The 17,668-nt window shown below is 42.6% G+C and overlaps 2 protein-coding genes, 1 long non-coding RNA gene and 2 other non-coding genes across 5 annotated transcripts; 2 read left to right on the forward strand and 3 right to left on the reverse strand.

The window, feature by feature from the left end:
• The first annotated feature begins 271 nt into the window (after positions 1-271).
• On the forward strand, positions 272-1,702 carry LOC117183310 (uncharacterized). Its single transcript, XM_033376755.1, has 2 exons — positions 272-542; positions 585-1,702. Exons 1-2 carry the CDS (start codon positions 339-341, stop codon positions 1,656-1,658), a joined length of 1,278 nt encoding a protein of 425 aa, XP_033232646.1. The 5' UTR covers positions 272-338; the 3' UTR covers positions 1,659-1,702.
• An 8,317-nt stretch (positions 1,703-10,019) lies between these two features.
• Positions 10,020-10,091, reverse strand: TRNAT-UGU (transfer RNA threonine (anticodon UGU)). Its single transcript has one exon. It is a non-coding gene; the product is annotated as a tRNA-Thr (tRNA).
• A 2,989-nt stretch (positions 10,092-13,080) lies between these two features.
• Positions 13,081-13,152, reverse strand: TRNAT-UGU (transfer RNA threonine (anticodon UGU)). The gene has a single exon. It is a non-coding gene; the product is annotated as a tRNA-Thr (tRNA).
• A 958-nt stretch (positions 13,153-14,110) lies between these two features.
• LOC117183252 (uncharacterized) lies at positions 14,111-14,630 on the reverse strand. Its single transcript, XR_004468394.1, has 2 exons — positions 14,448-14,630; positions 14,111-14,387 (listed from the first exon to the last, which is right to left on the reverse strand). It is a non-coding gene; the product is annotated as an uncharacterized lncRNA (long non-coding RNA).
• Positions 14,631-15,561: 931 nt separating this feature from the next.
• On the forward strand, positions 15,562-17,198 carry LOC6897669 (uncharacterized). Its single transcript, XM_002137769.3, has one exon. The coding sequence runs from the start codon at positions 15,642-15,644 to the stop codon at positions 17,145-17,147; it is 1,506 nt and encodes a 501-aa protein (XP_002137805.2). The 5' UTR covers positions 15,562-15,641; the 3' UTR covers positions 17,148-17,198.
• Positions 17,199-17,668: the final 470 nt, after the last annotated feature.

Consider the following 17,668-nt stretch of genomic DNA (forward strand, 5'->3'; position numbering starts at 1 on the left):
CTCTCTTGTGCGGTTACTAGTTAGCTTTCTTATGAATGGGGAAATCTACCCCAGTGCTTTTTTTGTTTCTCAACCAGAATCGACAGCAGCTTCTTCAAACATCAAACTCGTGCTGAATCCGCGCTGTGACCCACCGACACATAAACCCCCTCCATCCAACCGAAAATGATAAGATGGAAAGACTGAAAAAACTAAACGATAGCAACACCTGCACAACGGAACGGAACGTGAAGGTGGCTCTGCAGTTTAAGCGTATTTAAGCAGAGGTGAAGGCCACCTGAAGACAGTTGAACTTTCGGTTCCATTTTCATTGCAACAAAGTCGGAACTAAAATCGGAATGAGTATGGCCATTGTTCAAGTATCTTTGTTTGTTTTTTTGTGCTTTCTGGCTGGATCGATGGCGCAGGATCAAGCAAGAAGTCCATCCACGTCCCCCTCGACCCCGACTGTTCCCACTTCCTCCTCCGACGATAAGCTCGATGTGGACTTTGAAGACGATGATGACCCCGAGAGTGGTTCTTCTGCAAAAGAAGCCCCAATGGGAGCCCAGGCAATAAATACGACTGCTGTTACAATTGTTCCTGGAACTGTTCCTACTTCTGAGCTTACAACTCTTCCCACTACAACAGTTTCCACCAAAATACCAACCAATGCTGTTCTCAGCACAACTACTCCCCCTAAAGCTATACTAACCAAAACTATTTCCGATGAAACAAGAACCAATCAATCGGAAGAAGCTAAACTTTTGGCACTTTTCGCTAAGAACACCGCTGCCCTTAACCAATCAGTGATATTGCTCAGCGATATCCTTGCCCTTAACAGAAACATCACTTGGAGTCTTGAAAAACAAAAGGAATTTGTACCCGTGATACGCTATGCCGAAGGACTCGTGCTCAATGCCACAAGAAATTCTTTCTTCAGGAAGGCTGAGCTCCTTCGTAGCTTTGTCAAGGCCATCCGCAAGATTGATGGGGATGCAAGTCATATAGTCGATGACGTTGCCTATATGCTCCAATTGAAGAATGAGACCAAGGAAAAAATCAGCAGTTGTTCTGGGAAAATTGGGGATATTCAGAGCAAGATGATCCGCAGCTCAAAGGGATTCGATCAGAAGCTAAATCGTTTGCGCCAAATTATTCAGCAGAGTATCAAACCCAAGGTTCTGAACCTCAATCTAACAGCCGGCAGCATTAACAGCTCCCAAGTCAACTCTTTGGCTGAACTGGAGAATCTCCCTATCGTGAGGAAGAACAGCAAGAGCAGCGTAGTGCAGTTAGCATCCCTGGAATACCAATTGGCCATCCTCAACCAAACCCAGAAGAGGAGTGTGGATAGTCTGAGAGAAGGTGTCCAGAAGTGGGCTCCTACCAACCTCAGTTCGATCAACGATCAGCTTCAATCACTGATCATCTCCCAAAAACGCACGGAACTGGATTTGGCTCTATGCGATGGGGACTCATCGAAGAAGTATCACGCTAGTTCAGCAGATGAGGAAGTGGTATACGGAACTATTGTCTCCGATGGCTTCTTTGATACTCGAGAACTAAATCATCAGCTGACATCGAATGCTGCATCCGAAAGATACGTCCAAGCGGGTGTGTCACCCAAAATGTCATGGTATAATGTGGCCCAAGCCCAAACGGGTGGAATAAATTAAACCAATGGAACCGAAAATCTTTAGATTAAAGCTCAGTTGTGAAATTAAAGCTGTATTTTTATTGAATAAAAGCTATAGCATTTCTCACTTCATTTTATTCTCTGAATATTTCTTAATGGCATTGAACTACAGAATTATCCAAAGCGATCTAAATGAGGCTAAACTCAACTTAAAATGATTCAAATTTGTACCTATTTTCGGGTATTTAAGTATTTTGACATCAAACAGATCTGGGGCAAAAATATTTAGGTGTATCAAAAAACGTGTCTTCGCAGAAGACAACATATTTTAGATAATAGAAAAACTTGAAGATTTCTACGAAACGAGATATACCAAATCAGCATGCTCTCTATCTATATAGACGTATGGAGGATAGGACCAATAGAGTTCTTCTATCGCTATCAATGTAGGTATCTGTTGATTCTCCATTTTCTCGCATTAAAATCTTTAACATTATTCTCTGAATATCATTGTATTTTCTAGCAGTTCAATCCTTACAATCAAAAGGCACTACACCTTCATGGGCTCATTGCTAATTAAAGGCTCTCTCTTCCCACTCCCAATTGCAGAACATTTACACTTTGAAGTCAAATACTTTGGCAATGCATTTGCAGTTTCAGTTTTCCAGTTGTCGGCCCGAAATTGTTCATGGCAAATACGAGTATGCCAACTATTTTGGCTGGCTATCAATTTACAAGCAAGAGAGGACACCGTGAAGCTGCTAAATGAAACTGATACCAGAACAAATCCCAGAACAACTCGAGGAGTACTGTGTACAAATGTCTGGAGAGGACATGCGGCAGTAGGAGGAAGACGATGGCGCGAAACAAAAGTCAAAACAAGCGCAACATGAATGAACCTTTTAACATACTTGTAGTTACTAATTCCGGGTGACAGGCGACACAATGAGTCGGAGTGGACTTTTTCATTTGTGCACCATAGGGCACCCATGAGAAGGAGGAGCAGTCCATAAACAGAAGATACATACATCGAAACAACAAGAACAAAAGTGACCAAAATCAAAGGCTACCCAAAAGTAGTACCAGATGCTCGATTCGAACGTGTTGCCCATTGCCCCGCATATCTCTTGCCTGGGAGACCATCTCTTTAGGCACACGACTGATCTTCCCTTTTCGATTCCTTCTTCTTTTTTTGGCACAAGCCGGGCAATAAATTATCAGATACAGCATCGACTCGAAGTTGAAGTCAAAACAAAGGCATAAACACTCAGCGATGGCAACAAAGCACGCACTCGACCAATTGACGACATAAAAGACCAGAACAGAAACCAGTATCGCCGGCGGGACGAGCGATGAGTGGGAGCAGGAATCAGAAGCAAAACAAAACAAAACGAAGGCAAGAATGACCAGAAGTAGGCCCAAAACGAAGGCCAGAAATGACCAGAAGTATGCCCAAAAAGTATTGGGACAAGAGAGGACAAAACGCAGCCGAACATATAAACACTGACAACATGCTGCGACATGGAATCGCTTTGGGTCCATTCCCATTCCCATCCCAATTCCAGAGTCCAGTCCCTGGCTATCGGAAGCGGCAGCAGCAGCAGTGACAACTTCGAGGGCAAAGTCAATGAGCGCCTTCCTGCTCCCTGTTATCGTCTGCTACTCCTCTGCTGTAACTCCTACTCCTACTGCTGGCTGGCTGGCTGGCTGGCCGGAGGACAAAAGGACCCCGGCGTGTTGCAAATCAAAACATGGTAACAACGACAGCAAACAAAACTCGCAACATGCGTCGAAATGCTAAGAAATATTTTCACTCAGAGACCAGCTGGAAATTCTGAAACACTGAAACATGCAAACGGCTAAAAGTTGTCCACCAATAAAGTTCTGTAAAGAAGGGAGGAGGACCATTGTTTATGGAGTGGGTCTGTTTTTGGGGAAAGCAAAAGAGAGCTCTCAGAGAAGGTAGTGAAGGTATTGGAAGAGCTCTCAGGGAAGATGGAAATTGAAAAAGTGAGTGTGGAAAGGTTTCATTGGTTGCCAGCATATAAAGTGGAAAGAATCGTTGGGTAATATCCGTATTGCTATTCAATTTCTCCAACCATTTACCACTTTCTATCCAAAAACCCAATCCCACAATTCTATAATTTCCCATCGTTACCACTTAATTAAACCCAATTAATCTACAATATAAATTATTAAATTTCATAAGGCAACAAAAGTTAAATAACTAACAGACAGACATCCACACTGACGAGAGGTTTCGACACCCAAAACCAAGCCACAAGAGCAACAGAATCAAGAGCCAGAGACGCTGCCACAAAACCAAGATGAAGACCAAGACGACGATGATGGTTATGAAGAAGAGTGAGAGAGAGTGTGCAGGGTATCAGGTTGGGGGTCCCCCTGGATGGGGGATTGGTATCACAGAAAATCGGGATGGGATGGGATGGGATGGGATGGGATGGGATGAAGCTCGCCTCGGTTACGGTTCGGTTCGGTTCAGTTCGCCAGCCAGCTCCATGCTGTGCGCGATTCATGTTTGGTGATTAAAGTAAAGTTCGTAAATTTACAGTTTTCATCAAAGAGGCGACTGTGGCATGGACTGGACTCACCTTTTCAGTGGTGCTGCTGCTCTCGAACAGAGAGTTCGGCTCAGAGTTCAGGCCCAGGTGACTGGGACTTCGACTCCAACAGCGACTCCAACATACTCCTCACCCAGACACAGACTCCGACTCCGACTCCCATTCGCGACTGCCGACTCCTTTGGCTTTTCCTAAACTGATTTCCAGCAATAAGCATTAGTTGAAAATTGCAATTGTTTTTGCAAAAAGGGTGAAGGAAGGGGCACACCGCGGGGGAGTGCTATGCCAGAGTCTCCAATGCACGATTCCTGCACCGCGTTGGAGTTAGAGACCCAAAGGAGGTGGCAGAGGCACATCATCAACGTCCCCAGCCACATCGTCACTGGAGCCCAAAAGGAGAAAAATCCAATTGTATTTAACGAATTTTTGTTTTCTTGTGCCTTGGACTTCGATGTGGCAGCCATCCGAGTGGAGTGTGGAGTCCAGTGGAGCAAGGAGCGTGGAGGAGTGTGGTGCACCTCTGTGTGCCGTGAATCATATGGACACCATTAAATGGAAAGGTACGACCAATGGCAATCACCAACACGCGTCAATTGTGCGCGCTGTATGAGACCATTTTCCGTGGCGAAGGGAAATCTCTGAAAACTTTGTAAATTCGATGCTGAAAACTGAGAACGAACCGCAGAAAATCTGCCCAGCGATCGGCACAGCTAACTTTTTATCAGAGTTGAACACGTGCTCGTGACACGCGAAGATCGTTTACAGAAGTATCTATGAAGATTTGGTTTGAGAGCCGGCACGAGGCCATCACAGAGTCTGATTGCAACCACAAATAAAAACTGTTGGGTCTATGATACACGGTATGCGTGGCATATAGGGCATATACTTGAGAAGATTTTTGGGACAGGCCTTGGTATCATTAGATCTGCGGAATTAACATTTTTACTGATTGGTATAATTATAAACACAGCCATTATCTACCTAGTTGTATTACAATCTCTTCTCATTTTCCATAGCTGGGATTGTTTTCTCTTAATCATTTTCAATGTGATAAACTCCTTTCTTTGTATTTGCCACAAAAGGAAAACTAAGTACAGGGTATCCCACTATCGAAATTCTGAACCAAAGAGTTCTCAACTTGTATTTTTAGTTGGAAATGGGATTCTCGACTTGCGCCATGTGAAAATGACCCGGCATCCATTCCACGAGTAGATGTGCGCTGTCAATGCTTATCAAAGACCTGCAGTCTGTTCTGTTGCATTGGTGCCCGCGGAAACCGCAACCCATTAATAAAACCTAATAACAACATAAATGCCAATATCTTTTTAACAAATTTGCGTGGCCCACAGCCACAGGCTGCGGTGCCGTGTATTGCAGTGGAGTGGAGCCCAGATTTCGATAAGTGAACTAAATAAGCAGATTAAGCCCGATCGATCGTAATAAATGTAATTTGAATTTCCTCGCACTATGTGTGCCTCCCCAGGTTTTCTCTGTGGAACATTACTTAATTGCATGGACAAGGATATCACCAGGCAATCGATCGTCACGGATTATAGAACGTGTAATAGAACCAGTTCAAATTATGCGTTTGAGTGGCTCTAAAAAAAGGGTTACAGGTGTTGATTGTTGCCTCTCCTCAGTGTTGCATGTTGCCGATGCATGATGGGGAGGCTGATGCTGGCGAAGATACTGCAGATGATGATGATGATGCTGAGCAAGGTATTACAGAAGAAGATGTAGAAGATGAGGCTGTAGATGCTACCAAAGATGTTTCTGTTGGTCCGTCCAACGTATTGCAAATTATTGCATTTCGTACGTGACCGAAAAGGGTAAAGAAACACCCAGAACCGAGAACCGAGAACCCAGAACCATGGCTCTATACTAGAACGACCCAGAATAGGGATCTTTAGCTTGAGACAGGAATCCGCAAGAGTCCAATGAACTGATCTAAAAAATCTCTTTATTTAGTTGTGGGCCATCGATTCCGGGTTCAATTAATGTCTACTTTGTTTGGCCAACAAATTGAACAAACGCTGCAATTGCTGCCGCCTGATGCCGCAACATGACTCTTTTATTTGCTCTTGTTGTTGATTATTGCCGGCTGCAGCTTCCAGCCCCCGTCCTCCTGCTTCTTGCAACAAAACCCACTGTGGCTGCCTCCGAAGACAATCAAACCGAGGCTGCACCACAATTTGAGTTCAGAGTCCCGAGGTCAAGCAACTGCCGGCTACTGAATTTAACCGAAAAATTTGTGGCCAAAAACATTTTTCTGTTTTCGAATACTCTTGAAGAGGGTATTGTGGGCTCTATATATATTGGCAGTGCAAAAAATAAAACATCTGGGACTCTTTAGAGTACATACTCATATTCTTGATATTGTCGTTCGGATGTTCAGGCGGGAGGTGGTCTTATTTTTTACGGCTACGGAAACCATAGGAAAATCGTTCGAAAAACATCTTTGTAAGATACACTTTCTTCTACTTAATCCAATCCAGACTAAGTATTAAATATTCCTTCCTAATTGTATCGACTGTAGAAACAATCGATCTTAAAGGGTATCAAACGCTTCGACTCCTAAAAAGACCACCATCCTAACTCATGATTTAATTCGAGGGCAAGCAAAATCTTTTATTTTAGTTTTCGGAATCTACATCTGGAGTTCGAACAGCAAACAGAAATTGTTTTGATAAAAATCTCTACTGAAAAAATTGGGGTTTTCCCCTGCGCCTGCTCTAAAAGTCGATAACAATAACGTGCCAAAAGTTTGCTACTGAATTTTAAATATTAATATCTTTTACAGAGTCGGGATACAGAGATGATTGGTGGACTGGGGGGGACTTGGGGGACTCCACCCCTTCTCGTGGTTTGGCTGTGGATTTTTGGGTTGCACGTTTTTGTTGTAGCGGAAAAATTGTTACTTTGAACATGAAAAATATCTTGTTTAGATATTATTTTAGAGATAGACAACAAGTAGACTTAATTATCATTTTTTTGCGAATATATAAATACATTAGCTAGGGTTTCGCCGGTGGCTTATTGAGGGCGGCTGTGGCTGCCTCATTTTGGCCAACTTTCGCCAATGGGAAAAGTAAAAAAAAGCCAAAAGAAACGAAACGAAACGAACCGAACCGCGTACCACAATCATTTCCCAGCAAATCTATGCGCATCTCTATGCAAATGTGTGTTGTATCCGAACCGAATTAAGAATAGCCAGAGAATACTTAGGACGATCCCGAGCTGAGCCGAGCCGAGTCGCGTTGAGGCTATGGCCAAACATATTTTCCATGTCGATGCCATCGATTGCGTTATGCAAAATATATGCAAATGCCATAAATACGAGAGAGTCGAGAGTGGCAGTCTCCTTCTCCTTCTGCTTCCATCCTTCCGTGCCCCATCTGCCGGCCTTTTCTATGCCACTGCCACTCTATGCGAGCTTTTCCAGGGAAAACTTGTGGCGCGGCTTTGAAGAGTCGCGACTTTCCGACTCTTACGACTTGCGACTCTGGCGATTTGAGAGATTTGTGAAATTTATCGGGCCAGTTGAGAGTGGGTAAGTGGGTGGATGGATGGCTGCTCGGATGCTCGGATGGTTGCTTTTGTCTGGCTGGAAAGGTGTCGAGAGGTGGCTTAGGTGGTGGGTGTTTGTATCTTTTTGTGGTGCTTATGCTGCTGCTTCTGCTGATGTTGCATTCTCGGAACGGTAGTTAGGCCGCTGACTGGAATAATCGACAACTTTGACAACGATTTGAATATCGTTTTGTTGCCTAAATTGAGAGTTTGGTCGAGTGAGAGAGAGAGAGAGGGGGGGATCGAAGGATGGGTAGAAATCTGCAATATCACGACGTTGAACCCATCTGTCAGGGAGTTTGTAATTGAGCCCAAGGAATACCAAATCCAAACCGGTGAACATTTTTTTGAGCATAATGAGGTGTTTGTATAGTGAGGTGCATCCAGGGGTCATGAGTGGCACGCGGAAAACTCGATGTGTACCTTTAAAAAAGAGAATTTCATTAGAAAACTAAACAAGATATGTATTATTACCAAAAGTCTTTCAGTTCTACTTAAGAATTAGGCTGGAATTGTGTCACAATAAGAAGGGAAATTTTACTTAATTTACTACACTTTTCCATATATGTAGATATTTTTAAGATTCTTTCTCAGGTAAGACTCTTTTAAAACTTCGAAATCATATTACTTTTAAGAACCCACTATTCTCCCTATGCAAAATGTATATTTTTCTTTACTTTTTTATCCCCAAAATGACCAAAAGTTATGAGAGTTTGATGGTAAAATATTTCGCAGCAAAATCAAAACCATAAATCTTACACAAATAGCACTCAAAAAGCAATAAGACTATTTCAACGCCATTGTGTGCTAAGTAGATTTCAAAAAGGCGATACAAATTCCAGACTCCTGTCGAGACAATGGACAGGGAGGGAGCAGGAGGCATGCGTTGCACCAACAGCAGCAGCAGCAGCTACTGAGGCAGTTGCAAATGGGCTTCTGCTGCTGCTACGCAATTTCCATGACAATACCACGAGGGCCTGGACCAGGGCTAATCTATGAGGCAAGATCACAGGCAAAAGATGTTGCAAGATGTTCCGTTTTGACCAGGTTTTTGCTGAATCAATTTGTTAGAGAAACAATGACCCAAAGGCCGGACAAAGGCCCAAAGGACTGGACAGGGGCCCTCTGGAGAGGCGTGTGACATTAGCAGACAGTTTTGCGGGCACCACCGTTATGAGGGTGGATTCTCCTCTCCCCTTCCCCTTCCTCTTCACCATTCTCTTAAACGCACAGCCAGAGATAATCGGATTGTTCAGGCCCAAAAGGTAATTTGTGGGTTTTTAAGGCCAACATACAGCTGTAAGGCCGAACAGAGCAACAGAAAGTTACGAGTGTATGCAAAAAATATTCGAAGAGACAACTTCTTCAACATTTTCGAGTGCCAGCGGGTGGCTTATCGCATAACGCTTATCGTTTATCGCGATAATTCCCCCAACACTCAACAGTCAACACTCTCGAAAGTTCAAGGAATTCCAAAGATGAGGAAGCACTTCTTCTTTTTTTTCTGCTTTGGGTAAAAGTGTCACACATGCAAACGACGTCATCGTTGTCGCGAGCCATTCAAGATCTGCATCGCATCGCAGCAGAGGTTGCAGCTGACCCAACATGCAAAAGAAGCAGCAGATAATCATGTCTTGCCACAGCAGCCGGCAGCCGGCAACCGGCAACCGGCAACTGTGCCACACACTCCTATCTGGTCTTTAGCATCAATAAGTCGTACTACCTATAGATGACCAATATGCAGAGGTATGGACGGAGAGGCAGCGAAGAATGTTGTCAAGACATGAAAGATCTTTGCCTCCTCCTACGTGTGTCTTCCCTCTCCCTCTCTCTCTCCCTCTGATTCGTTCTCCAAGTAGTGTAAGTATCTTTCCACATATCTACGTATCCCACAGCAATTCAACTTTGTACATTTGCAAGTGCCAGCATCAATTAAAACTAATAGAACAATTAATGAAACACAAACCGCAAAATGCAACCACAAAAGCGAGAACTTAGAAGGAGACAAGATATATAAAACACAAAAGGGAAGGCAAAGGCGCCCATTCAGGGAGTGATCGAAGTGGGAATGCTCTGAAAACTACAGCAAAGGCACCAATAATATTGTAGAGCTAAAAGTTTAGATTTCATGGAAAAAGAAAGAAAGAAAGTAGTAAAATTTAGATAAATGGGATCCAGTTCCTTTCCAAAGATGCAAAATTGATGAATTGATTGAACCATAACCATTTCTTAGCAAAAGATATACAATCATATGCCTCTTGTGAGAATTGAACTCACGGCCCCTGGTTTACAAGACCAGTGCTCTGCCACTGAGCTAAAGAGGCTTGGTTGAAAGGAACGAACCATCAAGCCATAAAAAAGGTAGCACCAGTGGCAGTAGCATCTATCGAAAGATACATCTTCCATAACTTATCTTGTGGTAGTACGAGTCTGTATCTTTCCATTTTCAATTCATTGATACCTTATCACGAGAAACATGTGTCCAAATTCTGAACATACCACAACAAAACATTGGTTTTCATTGCATTAAAATAATTAATCTGATTCCTAAACTTAATTTTAAAGGAAATCTATAAAATATTCGAGAACGATCCGAAAAGATCCATTATATTTAAAGTCACAAATGTAACAAATGTTATCGTTACTCTTCTTCCCTTTGGGTCTGCCAAACCTCTCATTAAATCAAAAATACCCTTTAGAGAAGTGCAATCCCGGGGCATATGCGGAACTGTCTTTCAAAAGCAAAGAAAGAGTTTTGCTCTGCCGTATTCATGATGATCCCCACATAATCATCATTGTCTTTGGCAATTAAGCGAAATGAATAAGTAAATGAATGAATGAGTGAGTGACTGAATGGATGAGTGAGTAAGTGTATGCATGTCTTAATAATTTCTCAACTCTAATTCAGAAGAAATTAGAAATGGGTGCGGGTGCGGCAACGCTGGTCCCCTCTCTAGATCTTTGCGGCAAGATTGAACTGTAGGGCGTGGCAGTGGTGTGGTGTGGCGCTGCACCATCAGTATGTGTGTGGCAGGCAAAGTGCACAAACAGTTAAATGCTAGATTGCAGTCACAGAAACATGCAATTGCAGGCCCTGGCACTGCCACTGGCACTGGCTCTGGCACTGGAAAAACAATTGAATCTATGAATTATGAAATATTTTAACTCTAGCAAAATGCTATTCCCCCCTTCAGTGGCTCTGTGTAGCTCCCTAATTAACTAAGTGCCACGCACCTTGGGAGTCAGAGTCGCAGCTGGGGAGAAAACTAAGAGGAAAACACGCCCATTTTATTTTCCCATTTCCAGCTTCATGCATTTTTAATTCCCTTAATAGCTTTTGTCGCTCTAGCTCTAGAGCCAGGACCCGGAGCCAGACATTGATGGACCAGCAGAAGCCACAAGCAACAAAAATTAAAACACCAAAAATTCTGTGTACTCTACCGCAGGCCGCAGGTGTCCCGGCGGCCACAGGATGCAGATTAATTCCACCGGAGCAGGACGCAGAAACAGGGGCAAGACCAGGGCCAGGGGCAGCTTCATGGATGGCCTGTAAAAAACTCACCCAAAAAAGTTTTCCCACCTGGGTCGCATCTGCTGGCTAAAACTAAGCGCAATGTGTCCTCCATCAAAATTAATTACCAAAAGGAGCAAAGCAGCGACCACCATGGTGCAAGGCCAATTGTCAGTTGCGGTTGCCGGGGCGCAAAAGTTAAAAGGGGGCGACTCTGCCACCCATAACCCATCGCCATACAGACCTCCCGCCAGCGCTCATCAGTCAACACTTGCCTAACAGTCTCCAAAATGATAAATTGCCACCCCCCTCGGAGGACCGAAGGACGATGCCACTCGACGCGCATTTTGCGGCAGTCCGCGGGGAAGGCTATAGATAATTTGTTGTATACTTTGGGGCGCTGGCTCGAAAAAACAAAAATTAGATTGAAACATCAGATACTTCGAACAGAGAACCAATAATTAAAAGCTATGATAAAGCTGGCAGTAAATAAAACACAGCTATAGAGTCCGGCACTAATTGACTGGATTCCAGAGCAAACCACGGAGAATTGAATTTTGTCATCTGGCCATAACAAAGTGCATCTTGTTAAAATTGGTTCAAATTTTAATTGAAATAAGATTATTCAATAAAACGTATCCGTGGCTTTAACTCCGTGGCTTTAACAGCCTTAGAGTCATCCTCTACGTTACCTCAAAGTGAAGAATTTCGTTTAATTCATACATCTATATAACTATATCCTGATTTCTTAAATTTTGTAATTCCACAAAAAATGTTAATGCTGTAAATTCCTGCATTCATTGTCGCATCATTCAATCTGCAAACCAGCGACGGCGCAATCTCTCTCCTAGACTTTTGGAATGCGAATTTCTCATCGCATAAATCCTCCGCAGCACGAACAATGCAGCTGAAAGGATAATGCCAATGCAACTGAATGCAAGGGAAGCCAATGAAAGGATATTGGGATGGGGTGTCGTGTGGGAGTGTCGTCTGATTTATTGGCTAATGCGCATTTCATGCCCTCGGTGCCCTCTCGGCGGCGACACCAGAAGTTGAGGCCAAATTAATTAACAACAAGGCGAACGCATTGCATTGTCTGTTGACGCTGACGTTTCGCGTTGTTGGTTTTTAATTAAGGAGATGAATGCAAAACAAAATCAAAATTAAAGTGATTTACGCCACAGATAAAAAACACACCACGAAAAAAACGAAAGCGAAAGCCTGCTTTAATTATAAACAAATACGAGAACGATGTAAAGCCAATGATAGAATAAACAAATAATTAAGAGGCGGCAAAGTTTGGAAGTCGCTTGGGGGTCGATTTGTTGTATACTCGTACAAAACATTTTCCTGTCAATATTTGCCCTCCAGACAGGGGATGTCAACTGAAAGTAGAACTTTCATGGAGGTGGAGCAGTGTCTGACAGTGTCCTGTTCGAGATAATGTCACACATGACTGCTTCTGGGTGGGTTTTCGATATCCCCTCTTTAAATCTTCTGTCTGAGTTTCTAATTAAAAATGTAAAACATGCAACATATAAATAGAATACACATTCGTGGGTGACAACATTTCATGTTGGCTTTTGCACTCTGACCATGGGGGTTAATAAATGAATGGCATAACTGCCAATCGTCAGAGCTCCTTTTTAGTGGGTATACAAGGATCAGCTTTGGCAATCGTTCTCGAAATAAATTTTAGAGTTTTATCATGGCTCTAATTATTGATTTGCCACCTCCTATGGTGCTGCTGCACAGCAAACGGAACCTATTATATTTCTGCACAAAAATATATGAAACTTCTATGCCTCCTGTGAGAATTGAACTCACGGCCCCTGGTTTACAAGACCAGTGCTCTGCCACTGAGCTAAGGAGGCTTGCTTGAAAAGAACGCACCATCAAGCAATATAAAAGTTAGCTTCAGAGGCAGTAGCATCTATTGATTTTAGATAAAGTGGCAGTAGCTCCTACCAAACAAAAAACGTCTTCCAAACCTTATCTTGACCGTGTACAAGTATGTATCTTTCCGAATAACAGAGACAACAGCAGACTATTATCACTCCATTGATAACCTTTCAAGTCAAACATCTGTCTAAACACTGACCAAATCGTCTGCGCAATGCTTTTCAGATTAAATTCATTAACGAAATGTATCCCCTCTGTAACATATAGCTTCTAAAAAGTATAGTATATATACATAGTATCAGTCCTATCAATTTTAAGTACGAATCTCGTTTCTTTGACGACTTTTGCCCAATTTCACAATTCTTACCTTAATTCCCCTTAAATTTAAGACCCCAGAACTCCAGCAAAAGTCCAAAACAAAAAACAGGAAAAAAAACTTGGTTTAGTTAAACCCCCAAGCAAATTTTTGGACCGCTTAATCCTTCCAGACGAATGCGCTGAAATTATTTATTATGACGCAAAACTTTTTTTCCGATGTCGCAGTGCAACGCGTACCGTGCCGCGTTATCTCCTGGCCAAAAGAGCAAAGGGTCTCGCACTGGCATCCGCTGAACACAAACACTGTGTCCACCACCCAATGCCACCACCGACTTTTCCAGAAAAATCAGAAAACAAAATATGAAAGTTGCTTCGGAAAAAATCCCCACCACAAACAGAGCTTTAAAAGGTGTGTACCCAAATAAAATCGCTCGTAACTGGATTTTTCGGCTGCAGCCACTTCAAAAGAAACAAATCTGTTCATTTGGAAGAATCGAATAAAATGGGATAATGTTCCCAAAACGAATGAGCTTTGCAAAACGATTAACTCTTAATAGAAAAAACGGCCTCGCATTAAATGGGTCCATATTAACTCTAAATCGAAAAAGGCAATTTTCAATCATTCCAGCTTAAAATTATTTGAATTCTAGCTTCGACTCGCCGTTTAAAACACTTCTCCGAAGCGTCATGTCTAGCAGAGCTTTACACTTCTTAATGGAAAAAAACCTGATCGCATATTAACCCTTAATGGAAAAACGTACTTTGCAGTCAGTCGCTTTAAATAATTTGAATTTGCAGAAGATTTTGTTGCTCCTCCTGTTTGCACTGCTGCGAGTCCTTGCCCGGGGTCTGGGGGATACCAAACGGTACGACGTTGGGCGTGGAATTTCTTTAGTGTGCAAAGAGAGTGATTGAGTGAGAAAAGGCTTAGAAAAGATGGAGTACCCACCTGTCCTGCGAAGTAAGCCTCTGGGGCCGGTCCGAAATGGCCGCATCATCCGCGCTGGTCAAGTCCTCTGCTGCTTGCCCATAAGTTGCCCATAAAATGTACAAGCTTCCATTTTAATAAAAATTCTGAAAAATTGAACGCTGGAAAGAAAATGTATCGATACGGTAAACGAGCACTGTGAGATAGATATCGTGTAATCTAAACAACCAGTGTGACCGTTTACGGTATCTTAATCAAATTCAAATAAATGTTAATTAATTTGAAACTCTTAATTGCAGAAAATGTTTAATAAATCCGATAATTATAGAAACTGACGAGGCCAGAGCTGGGAAATGGCTAATTTACCTTTGGGCAGCACTTTGCGCGGAATGAAAATGTCAAGTTTATTTCCAGTATTCAGTGTTGGACGCGTATGCACATATACGCTTCCAAAAGAAGAAAAGGAGGAAATTCTCTTTAATTACGTACATCCTGACAGCCATCCTTCTGATTATATCGGCGGTTTAATGGTATTTGATGCATTGTAAGTATGTCAGGTCCTTGGCGAATTCTTTTACTAGCTTACTACCTAGCTTTCTTTCAGGGACAAAGCAAACGAATTCTCCACTAAACAATATTGGGTGGGCGCATATTTTTCGTAGCCGGATTAGGACTGTTCGCCTATCAATTGCATATTTGACATCGTTATGGTAAGAAGATCTAGCCCTATGTATATATTTATATATATATTATATTATATATATATTATTATATATATATTATTATATTATATTAGTGTTGGGTAAAAATTGCTCATTTTGGGGAACATGTTCACTTGTTCTTGTAAGTGAGTCAACTCACTTATATTGCTCACTTGTTCACCTAGATTGCTCAGTTGCTCATTGCTCACTTAGATTTCTCAGTTTTCACTATTTATATTGCGCAAAAAGTGAGTAGAGAGCAAGTGACCAACAAAGAACAAATGAGTAAAAAAGAACAAGTGAACAAAAAAGAACAGCTTGGAAGGAACATGTTCAGTTGCTCACTTAAGAGAACAACTCTTTTTTTTTTTACTCACTCATGAGCATTACAACACTAATATATATATGAAAGAACTATCGATATATATAGCAACGATATACCAACGCGGCTTCCAACACAGGCTGCATTTTTCTTTGCACATGAAAATAGAAAGTTTAATCAAATTTTGTGACAATGCCGCTGGATCAGGTAATATCAGAGCTTGTGCGCAGCAATTGCCTCAGTGTGGTGTTGGTGAAATCATTGGACTTGTTCAAGCCGGGCACAATCACCAGCGACAAGGAGAATGAGGAGGTCATCAAAAATATTGATATTAGTCCCAGTTCAATATTCTGGATCGAGAAAAACACCCAGCACCGCATCCTAGTGGGAGAATACTTCGATTTTGAGAATGTTCATGAGGCCAGAGGACTCATAGACTGCATTTTTCTAAACCTGAAGCTGTGCGAAACAAATTTTGAGTGTCTGATGAGCCGAACGGTAAGGGTGGAGATCAAGGGTTTGCGCATTAACCTGGTCGCCAACAAGCCCTTTTCGCTGCACTGCAGCAACTGTGCCAAAGAACTGAGTCAGATGCGAGCATACCGTCTCGTTGCTCCGCTGCCCGGAATCGCCATGAGAGTGCCACGCGACTTCTGGGATAACTTTGAGATGACGAAAATTGCACACTTCGACCAGATTTACTACGGCCTCAATCAGATTGTGATGTCTGCCAATCACATAAAATTCGACACTGAAATGATCTACTGCCCTAGTCGTCGTCGGGTATTGTGCCCCGGTTGCTCCAGGGTGTTGGGCACTTTCCTATCGAATGCCGTGTGCCTCCATGCGGATGCCCTGCGCATGGGTACTCGTGTGTCCCCTGCAGCTCCACTGGATTTCAACGAGCTTCTTGGCCACATCACGCCCACACAGCTGATGTTGCGACTGTTGAAAAATGTCGACAAATCACGCCTGTTTCTGAAGACTGTGCGCCCCGATGGCCAGATTCATTACCTTCTTATGATGACGGAATCGAAGAAATTAACGTTTCTGCGCTCGAAACTATCGCTTTCTAGTAAGCTCGATCCGAAACCAGTCAATTTCCCGGATGCGGACACCAGTAGCGAGTGGGAAAACAGTATGGAGAGCAGCAGCGACGGCATAGAGAACGATGATAGTATGAACAGCAGCAGCTCTATCTCCATTGATAAAGATTCACCGAATACCGTGGATCTCTCCAGCTTCACGCCCCGACCACCACGGAAGATGTTTGGGAAACACGATGGTCGCGAAACTGAACGCACCGCCTCCACACCGAATAAGCCCATTAACTATGTGTATCTGACTCCCTATAATGGCTGCCGTGTTCAATATATCTTCGCCAGCAATGATTCAGAGCTACGCGATATTCAAAATACCGTCGACAACTGGCGCGACAATAATATGCGCTCCCTGCGTATCTCTTACTCGATGATGATCGACCTGGTCAGCGAACTGAATGCCAACGAACACATTGAGGCCGCACTGCAGAATTCGAAGCCGCCCTTCCGCTCCCAACCGCACCGCTGCAGTCACATAATATTCGAGACCGACGAGGAGTTCTATGCCACACAGCAGCAACTGGATGAGGTCCGAGTCCAACCCACTCCGGATGAGAATTCTGAAATCAATGAAATAATAGATTCTGATTCTAAGTAATTCTACTAATTAATAATCTCATAATTAGATTGCTTTTCAATATAAAAGGCTCATATTAATAATATAGAAAACTTTCAGACACTATAGCTGTCCCGGGTCATATTTTATTTATATTCTTCATGTTATATAAGAATGTTTACCCTGTAAAGAAACCCGTAACAAACCAAAAATATACAAAAATGGACAGAAATTCTACGTATTTTTCCTTCTTTTTAAACATTTCTTTTAATTTATTTAAACTTTTCATTAAACATGTCTCCTTCTGTAATTGAATGGCGTCATGGAATCATCCTGAACAGACCCATAAAACTGTTCCTCAAGCACTGATTAACCCTTTTCCTGTATTTCCTTTTGATATTTTTATAATTTCTTGGCATATTTTCTTAATTGTCTTGTTGTTGTGGCAATTAGTAAAGATTTAATTGCGGGCAAATCCTTATAAATATTCCAAGCAACCGATGCGGTTTATGGTCTATCCAACCCTCCAGTTTTTTGGGGCGGAGGAAATCAGGGTAAGGACT

Source organism: Drosophila pseudoobscura, chromosome 2 (assembly GCF_009870125.1).
Source record: "Drosophila pseudoobscura strain MV-25-SWS-2005 chromosome 2, UCI_Dpse_MV25, whole genome shotgun sequence".
NCBI lineage: Eukaryota > Metazoa > Arthropoda > Insecta > Diptera > Drosophilidae > Drosophila > Drosophila pseudoobscura.